The sequence below is a fragment of the Nuphar pumila genome, chromosome 14, assembly GCF_984573655.1.
Source record: "Nuphar pumila chromosome 14, dmNupPumi1.hap1.1, whole genome shotgun sequence".
Taxonomy (NCBI): Eukaryota; Viridiplantae; Streptophyta; class Magnoliopsida; order Nymphaeales; family Nymphaeaceae; genus Nuphar; species Nuphar pumila.
The window spans coordinates 80,204,959-80,221,454 of NC_143262.1; the positions used below are offsets into that span (position 1 = coordinate 80,204,959).

Genomic DNA, 16,496 nt, shown 5'->3' on the forward strand with positions numbered 1-16,496 from the left:
GCAGGGGCATTATTTTTTCTCCACCACAGAATGCATGCATCCGTGGAATGCTCCTTGGTCCAGCTGCCCTCATGTGTGAGAAGAAATGGAGACTCATATGGTGATGGTGGCTTCTGTTGGTATGTCAGCTTGTTTGCAGAAGAGGAATCCTGTTCAGGGGGAAGTAATATGGTCCTAATTATGTTTCTTACTCCGTTCAAAAGATCAGGGCCTGCATAATGTTTAAATGTGCTCATGATGACATTTCATGGATTGGGTTCTCTAGAAGACGGATTGTCACAAATGCAGTATTGGCTGGTTGCCGCCATTGTGGATTTGCTGTTCAATGTATTTCTGGTGACTCATCACCAAGTTCTCTTTCTTAATAAAACTTAACTTTTATGTCCCCTTACCAAAAAAATACTACATACATACAAGGAAAGCAAATCACACTCATAAAAAATATAAACAAGTAGAAAATATAAATAAGGATGTAAGTGAATAGGTGGCTCTTACAGGTAAACTCATATGAAAGGACAAAATGTGCATTAGATTCATGCATCACTCCAGAGTATCAAATGCTGGTTGTTTTTCTCCAATGCTAGCTAGAGCAGCCCAATCCAGAAGGCCTAGATGTCTTTTAATTTAGTTAAAACTTCAAACCAACACGTGAGCAATAAGAGAGGTGAGCATGTCATCTCCTTAGGTACTTAATTTTTCACTTTCAAGGGAAAATATTTGAGGTAGACGATGTTGAGACTTGTGTATATGTATACATTTCATTCTTCCTAGAGGTATTCTTGTACATTTTCAGTTAGTGTAAAGTCAACAGTTTTTGTCCTGTAGTGAGGTAGACCATCTCTCCTATATGGCTGTACTTGGTCTAATGAAGTTTCCTTTGAGTCTTCTTCTCTATTCACTCTAACCTTATTATTTCTCTCCTTGCTTTGATATGGAATCAGATCCATATCTGACCCAAGGGAAGATTGAGATTGAGGTTAGGAGAGAAAGGAGATTCCATTCACCTGCAGCTTGTGCCCTACACTGGCATTCATGCATGCTGATGTCAGCACTGTCAATACATGTGGTCAGTTATGATTTGTTTGAGTTAGGGCTTTGATAGATGTTGATTTTAGGAATCTAACGAATTAATAATCACATCAATCGGATCAGCAATAGATTTTCTACAGTTTTTTAATAATTTTCAAGATAATAGGTTGATTTGGGGCTAGATTTGAGAAATCTGATCACATCAACCTTATCGGTAGTTTTTGTTGGTATGGATTGGATGCATTCTGGTCGTTTTTCTGCATGAAACCATTTGGTTGCTATTTGGAAGCATTCCATGGTGATTTGGGTGAGTTTTGATGTGCTTTAGGGGGTACTATTACAGGCGTAATAGTAATTTAGGAGTTTTGTTAGTAATTTAGGAGTTTTGGTCTAATCGGCTTGTGATAAAAGTCTTACCGTATTTTACTATCTATGATTGTATTGCCTCAGTTTATGACTGTTGTGGGTGAGTTTGTTTGAGGTTTTGGGTGTTTATTTCTGGTGGTGACTAAGTTTCGAGGGTATCAACCTTATTAGACTGCTATAATAGTTGTGATTCTCTGATATATTGTTAATCTTAAGTGCTAATTGGAAGATTTGGTTTGTTGTGCTGCTGTTTACCCTATTGTGAAGTGTTTTGGGTATTATTCTTGCTTATTATCGGCATCGGTTCACCTATGGTGAAGGGCAAACATTTGTTGTAGACTTTTATGGGCATTCTTGGGGTTTACTCACCAACCTTGGGTTAGGAACTGCATTTTGTGGGTCTCGTTTTGGTGATTGATTGCATCTTATTTGTGAAGTTTTGCATGTTTTTTGGTCTTATTTCTTATATCGGTCTGCTGCGTTGTGTTTGTTATGTTGTGCAGCATTGTTTAAAGTAATTTGGATTCCTATTTCACGTGGTGATAGTGTTTTGAGGGTATCAACTATATTGAGTTGCCAGAGTGATCATGATATTTTGATATTTGTTAGCTTTGAATGTTGATTGTTAGCATGTGGCTGTTGTGACTGAGATTGTCTTATCGCGAGCAATTTCATGTGGTTGTTGCTCACTATTTGTATTGGTTTAACATTGGTGAAGAAACAATGTTAAGTGTTGGGTTGTAGTGGCACTTTTGGGGAATTCTCTTGTAATAATTATGGTGTGAACTACATATTGAAGCTCCTGGTTGGAGCTTAGTTTCTGCTATTGCTGATCCCTTTTGTGCAGTTCTATCTTGTGGCTTGGAGGATAGTGAATATGAAGGACTATTGGGTTGAGCATGGGGAGGATGTTATGGTTTTAAAGCAAATGAGTAAAAGTATTGATTCACTCAGAAGAGGTGGTTCTGAAGAATTCAAAAGTGCTATCAACCTTATTTGTTGCTTTTATTGTAAGAAGCTTGGTTGCATGAAAAAGACATGACATATGCCAAAAAATAAGTATTGGGCTCTCATAGTTCCTTGTGTTGCAGAGGCAGGAAAGCCTAAGGATACTCTGCCAATTGTGACCAGTGCATATTGCATTCCTTCTACAGGAAGCCTTTCAGATTCTTTGACTACAGTCCAATCTAATACTTTAGAGATTCAACAGCTTCTTGCTCGGCCTGATGGCCCAATTTTTTCTTCTTCTTTTCTACTTTTAATACTGCACTTGTTGGTTCATCGAGTAGTTTCTTGGGATGGTAAATAGACTCAGATGCATCATTTCATTTGACTGCGCAAGAGTCTATTCTAACAAATTGCCATCCTTGCAGTGGCTCATTTTGAACTGTAGATAGGTCCTCCATGGGAGTTTCTAAAGTTGCATCTATAATTCTCACCTCTTGTCCTGTGAGCAAGTTGAATCTCTCAAGTTTTTCATGTCCCTTCTTTAGCTATGAATCTTATTTCTATTGGCCAAATTACTAAAAATAATTATAAATTAATTTTTTATCCTGTGGATTATATTATACAGGACCAGCTTTCAGGAAGGAGGATTGAGATTGGCTATAAAAGAGAGGACTTGTATTACCTAAACTCATTAGATAAGAGTTGTCAACATAGGCTTGGAGGTGGCCTAGGAGCAGCAGTTTTGGATGGGTCTATGTTATGGCATAAGTGACTTGGTCATATTTCTAGTTTCAGACCCTAGTTTCTTATTTCTTCTAATAGTTTCAGTGGGCCAAAAATTTGTGTCAGATCATATGAGGATGTGTGAGAGTTAGGCTAGCAAAGAGTCATGACTTGCCCTTTGGGTCTAGGGAGGTAGATACAGATAGAGCCTTTGATCTTGCTTATTCATGTAAAATCGAGGGACATAGATAGAGTAAACCTAGAGGATCCAGTTGTATACATGCAGCTAGTTGGAAGTTTGATATGCTTGACCATATCCAAGCCAAATATCACCCATGTTGATCATGTAATCAGTCAGTTCCTCAACTCTCGCAAGTCAACTTATTTTGTTGTGGTACTTCAGATAGTTAGATATGTGAGAGACACTATGCACTATGGTATACCTCCCTTAGTCCTCCACGGATCTTAGAAACTTTTGCGATGCAGGTTTTGGAGGCTCTACCCAAGACCATCTACATAGCATTAGATTTTGTAATTTTCTTGGGAGCTCCTTAATCTCATGAAAGAGCAATAAGCAAAAAAGAAGAGTAGCATTATCTGCAACTGAAGCAGAATATAGAGCTATGACACAAGTTACAACTGAAATTGTTTGGATTAGGTGGCTATTAGTAAAGTTAGAAGTTCCTATTTGTAATCAGACCTCCTTGGATTGTGACAATATGAGTGATTGATTAGGGTTTACAGAAATGGACCTCAGTGTGGTTGACTTCACTTGACACAAAGGAAGTCGTATCCAAGTGTCGCACCTGCATGGGTGCAGGTGCAGGTGCAACATGGGTGCCTTGTTAGAAGAGTTTGTTTCACATAGCACTAGAGTTATCAACATGCTCAATCTCATCATTAACATTCTCAATCTCTAAGTCACAATCAATATAATAATGATCATATTTGGGCAATAAATTAAACAATAAAGAATAGTTGGTGTCATCCTTAGGCTTATCCATATTAAAACCATTTTCACCTTCAAGGAAAGTCATATTTCTTGAAACATATAATTTGTCATTTTTTAAATCATAGCATCAGTATCCTTTTTTATTTTTAGTGTATCTAATAAACACACATTTGATGGCCTTAGGAGAGAACTTATCTTTTTCTTAATGAAGAATAAAACATTTGCATCCAAAAACTCTTAATCCACTTAAATCGAGAGCGATTTTATAAAGTTTTTTCAATTGGAGAAATGTTTTGCAAAGAAGATGAGGACATGTTATTTATAAAATATATTGCGGTAAGTGCACTTTCGGCCCAAAAAATCTTTGGAACACTTGTGGTTTCAATGATATGTCAATGATTTCTTTCGGCCAAACCATTTTCTTGTAGAGTTTTTGGATAAGACCTTTGATGGGTGATTCTATTTTCTTTTAAATAATTTTTAAAATCATTGGATAAATGCTCCTCCTGAGTCCGATCGAAAAATAACAATGTTGGTTTTAAATTGATTTTTTACAAATTTATGAAATTCTTTAAAACAAGAAAACATATCGAATTTAAGCCTAAGGAAGTAGATCCAATAATACTGAGTATAGTCATCAATAAATACTATATAATAAGAAAAGTCACTTTTCGATAAAACGAGATTGGGTCCCTATACATCTGAGTGCACTACTTCTAAGGACCTTGTTTTAACAAAAGACCAAGATCCCAAAGGAAAAGATTTCATTTTGTCAAGTATGCAATCCTTACAAACAAATTCTCTTTCATTACAAGATTCCTTCAAAAATGGAAAAAGAGATCATTTTGAAATATTTGGATGGCCTAATCTTTTATACTATAATACAATATCTTTTTCCTTTATAAAATTACAAAGAAATTCTTTAGGAAAGTGAAGAAAATCTAAGTAATAGAGATCTCCTCTCATGTAGCCTTCATTAATCAGCTTCCCCAATTGGCGATCCTGCAACCAATTTTTTGTATATGAGAAAAAGATCCCATAACCATGATCGGGGATTTGGAAAACGGAAAACAAATTTAAGTTAAGTTTGGGAATGACTAACTTTTAAAACATAAAATTTATTTAAAATAACTTTAAAAGTTCTAATACTTTTTATTTTCAAAGAAGTACCATTTGCGGTAGAAACAAAAGATTAGCAAGAATTATTAGTGCATTCGGATAATCGGGACTCATTAGGAGTCCTATGAAAAGAGGCATAGGAATTAATAATCCAAGAATACATACCGGGTGGAGAAGAGATAGACATCGAGACTCCGGAGGCGGATGTTGAAGAGCCTCCACAAGTTAAGAGATAGACAAATCTTTAAGGTTACCAGCTTTCTTGCTTGTCTCATCTTCCTTGAAAGATTATTCAATGGTAGACACCTTTTTGAGTTTTGGACACTCCAACTTGATGTGCCCCGATTCATTGCAAAAATGACATGATTTATCTTCCTCAACCATGGTTATTTTTTCCAAAGTGAGGAAGAGTACATGTTCTCGCATTATTGTCAGGCCTAGAGATGACAAAAACTACTACACTTCCCTTGGAATTGTTAAGTTGTATTTCTTCTTGATACACTTCAGCAAGGGCTTCATCAAGAGTAGGAGCAATGATCCTATGGAGAATTTGGGACCTAACTTGCCCAAATTCGAGCCTTAGGCCAAAGAGCAAAGAGAATAGATACTCCTTTTAATGTTGCTTTTGTCTCAACTCAAGTCTATTTATATGGGGAGAGACCTCAACCATGATTTAAGGTTCGGAGCAAGAGGGATAATCCACCGAGGACATGGCATTGGATAGAAATGATTGGAGGAAAATGATTCATGTGGAAGACCCAAAATGAATTTCTTTTTTTGGTTCATATCGCAGTACCCAATTATTTTGGGATGAAGGTGTAGTTGTTGTTGTTGTTGTAGCAAGAGGGATAATCCAACGAGTAGTTTGACTAGAAGTTGGGCTAGTCCCAACGGCTAGAACAAATTCAAATAAAAATATAAAAAATACAAAAATGCCCCTAATGGGCATGACCTATTACAAGAAAAAGAAAAGACACAAATATCCCAGATGGCCATGACCTATTACAAAGAGAGAAAAATACACAGAAATCTAAAGGAAATATATACATATATATATATGTATATCAACACATATATAAATAATGTGTATATATATAACAGCTATACAAGTTAACAGTGTATATCTATAAATTTCATTCTTTCTAAAAGTATTCTTGTACATTTTCAGTTTGTGTAAAGTCAACAATTTTTGTCCTGTAGTGAGGTAGAGGGAGGGCATCTCCCTTATACGGCTATAATCTTTTTATTCTTGGTCTAATGAAGTTTCCTTTGAGTTTTCCTCTCTATTCCTCCTCACCCTATCCTCTCATTGCTTTGATAGATGAAATATGTTTTATGAACGAAGAAGACTCAGAAGAGTGCTTTCAATGGTCATGGATTAGTGCCTCTTCTATAGAATAATGCAACACAGGTTGATTTGAGTATCAGGAACCCAATGACAAGCCAATTTTACAAAAAGCATGGACTTGTCATAGATGATAGATGGGATCTTTCAACCTAAACTGTGGCCCATGGCTAAGAATGCAATGCCCCGAAAATTCAGAGACTTAAAATTTTTGATATGATGCCTTCAAAACCGGGGCGGTTCCGAGCATTAAATCAATATAAAAGTCTATCTCCCTCATAGATGGTAGACTTAGTAATTTTTTGGCAAAAACCTCCTTGAATTCCTGAACTATTTTCAGATCTTTAATGTTTGTTTCATAACCATTTAAAAATATCACACTAGTAAGGAAAATAGAACTTTTGCGCCTTTAGTGCAGAGATCATTTATTCTTTTTCAAAATGGTGTATAGAACCGAACTCAATAGTAGGGTTGTTAGACCGTTCAAACACGACCCCTCTCCAGTGACACTTTAGATTGGCAAAGTGCTCATGCAACCAATCTATTCCATTATAAAGTCATCGTTTGTCATTTCTACCAAAATAAGATTAACTGAAATTTATGTCTTTTAATAGCCACCTCTATAATAGGAAGGTGTTTGAGAGAGACCTTCTTCGTTCCCAAAGGATTAACTACTTCAAGACCTACATTTAACTCTTGTTGGAAGACCGAGGAGCTTTGCAAAATTCAATGATACAAAAGAATGAGAAGCACCTGAATCAAACAACAATCAAGGAAAGTGATCAACTATAGAAATTATACCTTTAATAACCTTGTGGCTCGGGCCTGCTTCCCATGTAGTAGTTGTATAAACTTGGTCAGTATTCTGGCTCTGTGGTAGGTTTGATTGGGGTTGTTGTCATTGTGAAGGCGGAGGTAAGTATTGTTGCAGTGGAGGTTGCGGCAGGTATTGTTGTTGTTGGGGTCGTGGTTGGGATTGTGCCGCCAACCTTGAGCAATTTCTAACAAAATGTCCCACTTCCTTGCAATAATTGCAAGTATTAAAGTCACGAGGACAAGGATGTCCTTGTTAGATTTAGGTTTTTTGAGGTTCCTACAGAGAAAAAAGACAAGCGAAAGGTTTGGGTTGAATTCTCACGATTCCCAATATGAGAAAATCGTGCATTGTGACTATTTGCATTCACTTTACACTAAAATACATTTTTACTAAAACACCCTTATTAACACAAAATACAATAAGATTAATAAAGGGTATTTTAGGAATACAATATATAATAAAATACAATAGAGAACTAGGAGACGTGAATAGTGACATGAACAACAATGATGTGAACAGTAACAACAATGGCATGAACAGTGACGTGAGTGATATGGATCTGGATCTGGATCTAGATCAAGATCCAAATCTAACCACCTCAAACCTCACGCGCTAATAGCCTCCCTCAAGTTGTACATGATTAATAACCATGGACAACTTGCTTCTTAAATACCAAAACATTTTCTTTGTGAGGCCTTTAGTGAACAAGTGAGTCACTGGGTCTTCAATCTAGACATAGTTGGTTTCAATCTCCTGATCCTCCACTTTTTGACGAATAAAATGTTGGTCAATTTTGATATGTTTTGTCTTCTCATATTGAATGGGATTTACTGAAATCTTGATAGCTCCTTGATTATCACAAAGCAAGAGGGACTTGGGGATGACTTCTCCCAAATAATACATGTGTCTAATCCATGTCATCTCAGTTGTAACTGCAGCCATGGAACGATATTCAGCCGCTGTAGTGCACCTCGCAACAATCTTTTGTTTCTTACTACTCCACGAGACCAAATTTCTTCTAAAAAAATACAGTATCCAAAAACAAACATTCTCTCATCAGGATCAACTGCCCAGTCGGCATCTGAATAAGTCATAACCATTAACATATCTTCATGTGGTGCCCTATTTCTGTAGAGGGGGCCATCTCCAACAATGCCCTTTAAATATTTCAAAATTCTTTTCACACCCTCCACATGTGATGATCTAGGTTGATACATGAATTGTGACACATGATTAACAACAAAAACAATATATAGACAAGTGAAAGTGAGATACTTCAGCATTCCAACTATGTTTCTGAACTATGTTGGGTCATGAAACAATTCTCCATCATTTGGGTCCAATCTCTGATGAATGGGAACTGGGGTTGCAGCAAGTTTACTATCTTTTATGCTCGCTTTATTTAGGAGATCCATCGTGTATTTTCCGAACCGCCATGTTTTCACTTTTTTGTTTCTAATGTATATACTTCTTTGGCACTCTCCAGCGATGCATATGGCCTTTTGGCTTAAAAACCCCGTGTATCGGAACCCTCTCTTCCCCTCTTTATGTACTATACTTACAAGTTGTTATAAAAGAAGTTTTATGCATCCTTGCTTTATTAGTGTTTGTGCATGCGCGTACTCTTGCGCATGTGTTGTGAGTTGCTTGTGCGCTTAAAGGTCTGCTTTCAGTGTTTTTGATTACCCGAAGCTACCTTGTGAGGGCCTTCGCTTCTAAGCCTGTGACAAGTTGGTACCAGAGCCTTGTCGGCACTGGGATTGATAATAGCGCCAAAGAGAAATGTCATGACTCCTTCAGGAAGTATGGTTCCGATTGAAGAAGAGCTCATGGCTGATTATCGTGTGTCAGCTATTGTGTGTGATGTTGCTGAGCTGACGAGGAAAGTAATCAATGTAGAGAAGTTGGTTAATGGGACTTGTGTTGCTTTTACGGATCTCAACATGGAGATCAAGACGGCAGTAGAGGGGGTGGAAGACGTTGTGGACTTGTGATGAGTTTATGGATCTAAGTCCATGACAATGTATTTGTGTTGAGTTAAAATAAGAGAATCACCTTGTCGATCTACCTCTAACCCAAGAAAATACCGTAACAGACCAAGATCTTTTATCTAGAACCTCTTCACTTCTTCAATATGTTCACTACTGTTGTCAGTAACAATTATATCATCAACATAAATTAGTAATACAGTGATAAAATTGTTACCTTTGTAAATGAAAAGTGAATGATTTAATAGGGATCGAGTAAAACCATAGCCTTGAATTGCAACCGAAAAACTCTCAAACCAAGACCTTGAAGCTTGCTTCAGCCCATAAATAGATTTTTTTAACCTGTAAACACGAGTTTTTGGATCCTTTTCACCATACCATGATGGCTGCAACATATAAACTTCTTCCTTAAGATGGCCATATAAGAATGCATTCTTTACATCCAAGTAATCAACCGCTAGAGAAAGGATGATCCGTATAGTGCCTATTTTGACAATAGGATTGAAGGTCTCATCATAATCATGCCCATACTCCTGAGTGAATCCTTTTACTACTAGGCAAGCTTTATATCTCTCAATAGTTCTATCGGGTTTATATTTTATTTTATACACCCATTTCGAACCAACTATATTTTTATCAAGCAGTTTTTTCATTATCTCTCAAGTCTGACATTCATGCAAGGCCTAAATTTCTTCATTCATAGCTTTTATCCACCTATTTGACTGCACTGCATGCTGAAATGTTTTAAGTTCTTATTGTTGTCTGATTTGAGTAAGAAAGCACTGAAAAACTATGTTGAAATTTTCATAGCTCATCCATCTTTCAATCAGATGCTTCTTATTGACTGAAGTTGTCCCTCTTAATATGACGATTGTTGTTGATCTTACATAACCGACTGGGCTTTGATTATACCTTGTATAAACGCATCCCTCTTCGAATATTCCTCATGTTCTTTCTACATTGCCTGAATTAGTTTATGTGCCACAATCCAATTCGGATCATGGATCTTCTAAGACATCTTGGCTTTGATCAGGAAAAAGATTTGGTTGTTGTACCCTATCATTCATGGCTAAAATTAGGCTATTATCCAACCAAAGCTGATATACTTCAATACTATTCATGCCCTACAAAACATAATGGTTGCACCGATCATTAGAAAAGTTGCACTCATCAAACACAACATTTCTAGATATTTTAATTTTGCCTGACTTTGAATCATACCACCTAGAACCTTTGTAATCATCAGCATATCCAACAAAACGGCAAACATGGGCTTTATCCTGAAATTTGTTTCTCAACTGGCTGTCCATATGAACATAACGCACACATCCAAATGCCCTTAACTCATTATAATTTTGGTGCTTCCTGTATAGCATAAAATAGGGAGAATTGTTCTGCAAAAGTTTTAAATTATTCTTTATGTTAAAAACTTATGGATGGACTATGTGTCTTGGCTAGACCCATGACCCAAGTCCAGATCCATCTGGATTTCAACCCTTGTATATTCATAGGTATTAGTCAATATGTATCTTGGACCATGTCCAAATCCACGTCAGCCCCTATTTATATCGGCAATGGGTCCTGGACCTTGCACATACCCATATTGTCGCTCGTCCATATATATTAATATATATATATATATAATTCTTTATATTATTTTTAATTTTAGACATAAAAATATAATTATTTAATAAATATTATATTTTTAAAAATTTTAAACAGAGAAAAAATTACAAGACATTATAATGATCAATATGAGGCATACATTCCATCACAAATAGATCTCTGAACAATTAATGGATCTCCGAACAATTAAAGAGTCCTAGGTTAGCACTCATGTATGTTGATCTTAGCATACATATTAGATACAAGTCTCATAAAATTATTTAATTAGATTTGGGCTTTGAACTCGTAATCCTTGTAAATAAGAGTGCCAAATGTTTTCAATTATTTTAGGAAAAATAGTGACAAAATCTCATGGCCTACAATTTTATTTCTCATCCTCAACATATCAAATTAAATACTTAAACAAATGACATATAGTTAAAATTCTCTAAAAATATTAATAGTTTCTTTTAAATTAAATTGAGTCCTTCATATTCAAATAAGACTGAACTAATTAGTCTACCTTGCATCATGGGTATTACTTATCCTATCTCAAATCGTGGTATTAAAAAATTATTACAAAAAATCATCCGGTACTTGTCCTATCTTAATATGAAAAATCCAAAAGTTATTATAAAAATTTTGACAGAACCTCTCATATATATAGGAGTGTAAATGGACAAAATTTTTGACATAGTCACTGCATACCAATCTATAAAAGAAATCCTAAGGGTTCAAGAGAGAGATAGGAGATCCTATAAATCCATATGAAAGCCAAGATGAGTTTTGCGGGTAAATACCTTGTTTATATGTTTTGAGAGTGAAAATTTAGGCAACGCTTCCGTAGTATACTCTTAAGTCTGCCTTTAAACGTGGTGATTTTGGCAACGCTTCCGCGGTAGGGTCTCAAATCTGCCTTTAAAAAGACAAAGCTTCCACTATCGAACCGTAAACGATCGATTAGTAGGTACCCTAGTTAGGCAGGCAAGGTTCTTAGGTCAAAATAGGAGAAAAAGGAAAGGAGACAGGGTTTCGGTAATTACACAGGAAATAGAGGGTCTGGGGAGAGAGAAGCTCTGAGGGAGGGATGATTTTTAGTGAGAGAAACCATCCCCAAGAGGGGTATTTATAGGCCAAGGGGGTGTCGCTACTTACCTGGGTGTCACCCCCAAGTGAGGAGGTCCTGAGGAGGCTGTTATGCATTGGTCAATGCTTGATATTTTTTATTTGTTATTTTTTATTTATATAAATTTAAAAAGTTAACCTTATAATTTTCAGTATTTCATATTAAGTATCTAAAAATTTATCATTTTAAACTATTATATTTTCGGTATTACCATTATATACCCTTGGGTAGTGAAATTATCATTTTTTTCCAGGACAATTTAAATATTTATAGGCATGTCCCTGAAATATGGATCCGTATAAATATTCAGATCCACTAAAAATATCCATTTCGATAATATCTAGATCCGTTAATGGATCCATTTTATGTTTGGATATGGATTCGGATCAGTATCCAGATCTGATAAAAGATTCAGATCCGAATAATATTTGGATCGAGCTTCTGGAGTTTAGATCATGTCCAAATCCAGTTCTAGATCCATAGGGTTCAATTTCATATAATGAATTTATTTAACATTTAAAAATTACAGATATTACAAAGAAGTCTAAAGTTGCCTCATAGGGATCCATAGGGTTCAACTTCAATTTCAAGTTGCCCAGGTCAGAGCCCATTTAAAGCAAGCAAATACAGGACTATAAGCATACACAAAAGCAATTAGACATTCATTTTCAGCAAGCTCAACATAAGAACCAAAAGGAACAGGTCAAAAAGTGCACATATACAGGTTACAAGGAAAGCTACCTCAAAGTAAACTTATCATGTCATAATAAATGTACAAATACTTGTCTCCAGATGTTAATAAGAAATCAATTAATAGCTGCCTCCATCATTACAATTAGCGCCAAGTCTTAGGAATCAGATTTACCGTTTGAGAAGGAGAGAGATTTGAGTTTCAAATCAGGGAAATGTACATACAAAAGATGCAAGGCTACACGCCTCAATTTATGGACAAGAAATGTTGATGTTTTATAACGACTGTTATTATGTATGCAGAATAAAGAAACAACAAAGACAAGATTGAATCAACGCATAATGAAAAGTACACGATTACTCACAAATTTTTAGGATGCGGATCCTTGAGTTCCTGCACAAGAATATTGCCCCCACAGCATAAGATTAGGTGTGCAAAATAAAATAATAAACTCAACAACTTACAACAAACCTTCTCAAATACAGGCTCAACACTCTCCACTTCCCAATGCTCATTTGTCAAACAAAGCCTTTCAACATCTCCATTATCATACTTAATCTTCCAAAAGTAAAACAGAAAAGACAGTCAATCATAGGATACAAAAGAACTTCAAATAACAAAATACTTGAGGTGCCCACATTTTGATAAAAATTATAGCAAGCTGTGGACTATCAAGAGTGTTGAAACTTTGAATGTAAGCTCAATCAAGTTAAATTCCTTGCAGCCTCCAGTTCCAGATGATTGTTAAACCTGCTAATGCCTAGTTTGGGATATTAGTATAACACTCATAAGACAACAATGCAGATGTGAATTATTGAAACTTAAAACATTATGACGTAAAGAAATAGATTCACTCATAGATTTGTTAATTAATTAAGCCATCATTTACTGTAGCTCATGCTATTTGAGAAGCAATTTTAATTCTAGCTAAATGCAAAACGATAACTTATAGTTTTAAAACCCAGTGACTCATCTCTCGGCTCGTCCTGGGTTGACTCGTGACTCAGCCGGATCAACCCAGTAACTTGCCTGTAAACATATGTATATTTTATAGTATACTACTAATATATTGCATATAAAATGTATTGAATGATATTTGTATAATATGATTATAATATAATTATACTAATATATGTATATTTTATAGTATATTACTAATATATTGCATATAAAATGTATTATATGATATTTGTATAATATGCTTATTATATAATTTTATTAATATATGTAGTATAACCATCCTTTCATATATAATATACATAATATGTATATAAATATAATATGCAAAACATATATATGAATCTGCCAGGTTAACCTATGACTCAGCCGAGTCATGCCAAAACTCGGCTGACTCAACCGAGTCAGACCATGATGCGACTGAGTTTCCGAGTCATTCAATGGGTTGACTCAGTAAGGGAGAGAGTTGGGCTGAGTCAATCGAGCAAGGACAGAACCAAATCATGGGTGATAATGTGATTGCTGATGTGCCTGTTGAAGTTGATCATGGAAAAAATGATGTCAGGTCTCCATTTCAGTTTTTCCAACATGTATATTCAAGAAGAAGGCATGTAGTCAATGCAGGTGAAAAGATGTCACGGGTTTGGATCTCAGGATCCAGACCCAACCCGGTTTTAATTTAACACATGTTCATTAATGTCATTAATGGCATAATGTAATTTTATGTTGTTATGTAATGGGTATTTTCGTACCCTAATAGTTGTGTCAGCATATATTTAAATGAAGGCCAATACCGCAGACCCCAATTGGGTTTTCTGCAGCCACCGATGCCTCTCTCCCTCTCTACTCCTTTTCCTCTTGTGATTGACAGTGGAGTACCATTTTATAACAGGAAATACAACTGAAAATGTGATGGTAGATCAATGTGCTGCCCACGATAATTGTCTCAGCATGCCGGCTGAAAGTGGAGGTCATTCAGCCTGTGATCAGCATGCTGCTACTGATAGTCAACAAGCTCAGTTGTGCAGATCTAGTCGCTCAAGACACCCGCCGGAGAGATGGGACAATTACGAAACCTTAGTTTATGTTGCATCCCTAGATGAGATTCAAGAGCCAAGATGCTTTAATGAAGCTCGCAAAAATCAAAGATGGATATATGTCATGAATGAAGAGATATCAACCTCTTCATGAGTGTGACACACGGGATGTAGTAAGTAGACCGAGGAATAAAAACGGTGTTGGCCGTCGATGGGTCTACAAAATCAAAATAAAGGTGAATGGAAGTATAGAGCAGTTCAAGGCTCGTTTAGTGGCAAAAGGGTATACTTAAGAACATGGGCTCGACTTCAATGAAACTTCTAGTCCAGTCGTGCGAATGGGAACCAGTCGTGTTGTGTTGTCCCTTGCAGTGACCTTTAGCTGGAAGCTATACTAGTTGGATGTGAAGAATGTGTTTCTTCATGGAGATTTGAGCGAAGAGGTATATATGGAACATCCTGCAGGATACCCAAAAGGAGACATGCAGACCACGGTTCTCAAGTTGACAAAGGCAATCTACGGTTTTAAATAAGCTACCCGAAACTAGTTTGAGACCTTTAGCACTGTTAGGAGTTTGGGATTTCTCAGAGTGATTATTCCCTGTTTATTCATCATGACAGGTATGATATTACTGTGGTTCTTGTTTGCGAAGACGACATCATCATAGCAGGTTATCCAAAATTAATGATCTGAAAAAAAATCTTTATAAAAGATTTCATATGAAGGATTTGGGTCTTCTTAAATTTTTCCTAGGAGTGCAAATTAACCAGCAGAGAGATTCAGTTGTTCTTACACAACAGAAATATGTGTTGGACCTTTTAAAACAGTGGGATGTTACACCGTAAACCTATATGTACACCCATTGCTTTGAATACCAGGATTGGATAGTTAGAAGAAGATGACATCCCACTGGAAGAGCCCGAAAAGTTTAGAAGTTTAGTGGGTGCACTTCAATACCTCACGTTTACTCGGCCAGACTTGGACTATGTTATGAATCAAGTCTCACAATTCATGCATGATCCACGAGTGAGCCACATCGAGGCAGTTGAGAGAAATATTAAGATACATTAAAGGTACTATTTCAGATGGTCTTGTCTATAAAAAAACTATTACTAAACTGGCGTATTCAAACACTGATTGGGGAGGTGATCCTACTACTCGAAGGTCAATCACTGTAAATGATGAATATTTGGGGTCACACTTGATTTCTTGGTTCAGCAGAAGGCAGAGAACCAAGTCAAGATTCAGCACCAAGGCAGAATACAGGGCTATGGCTGCAGTTACAGCTGAAGTTTCATGGATACAACATTTGTTGGTGAATTTACATAGATGAGTCACTCGTTCCTTGATTTATTGCGATAATAAGAGTGTTATAAAAATATCCACGAATCCCATTCAGTGTGGTAAGATGAAACAAGTGGAATTGGATCAACATTTTGTGAGAGAAAAAGGTTGAAGACCAAGAAATTCAACCTGTATTCATGTGGAGAAGATCAGATAGCTTATTTTTTTAAGAAGCCTCTCACTATTAGTAGACATTGCTTCTTAGAGAGCAAACTGTCCATGATTTTGACCCATGCACAGTTTGAGGGGGCGTGTTAAGGACTGGATATAGATAGTGGATCATGGATTATGATCCCATTGTTGTATATTGATTAATGTTTACCAATTATAACTTATTGAGGTCATTGCAATTTAGCTTATATAAGCAATATGCATATTAGACGTCCCAGCGCTAAACTGATTGCTGGATGTCTCTTTGCCTCCAAACTTCTTCTTTTCTCCTTTCTTC

At 36.2% G+C, this 16,496-nt stretch overlaps 1 protein-coding gene across 3 annotated transcripts in view; it reads right to left on the reverse strand.

Annotated features, from left to right (window-relative positions):
• Nucleotides 1-16,496, reverse strand: part of LOC149817078 (ARM repeat superfamily protein) — a 108,152-nt gene that overhangs the window by 1,319 nt on the left and 90,337 nt on the right. For all 3 annotated transcript variants that reach the window (XM_089987207.1, XM_089987206.1, XM_089987208.1), the window contains 2 exons: nt 13,181-13,267; nt 13,074-13,102 (listed from right to left, as the gene is read on the reverse strand). In XM_089987207.1, coding sequence (XP_089843333.1) covers nt 13,074-13,102; nt 13,181-13,267 — 116 coding nt within the window. The remainder of the gene's footprint in view (nt 1-13,073; nt 13,103-13,180; nt 13,268-16,496) is intronic.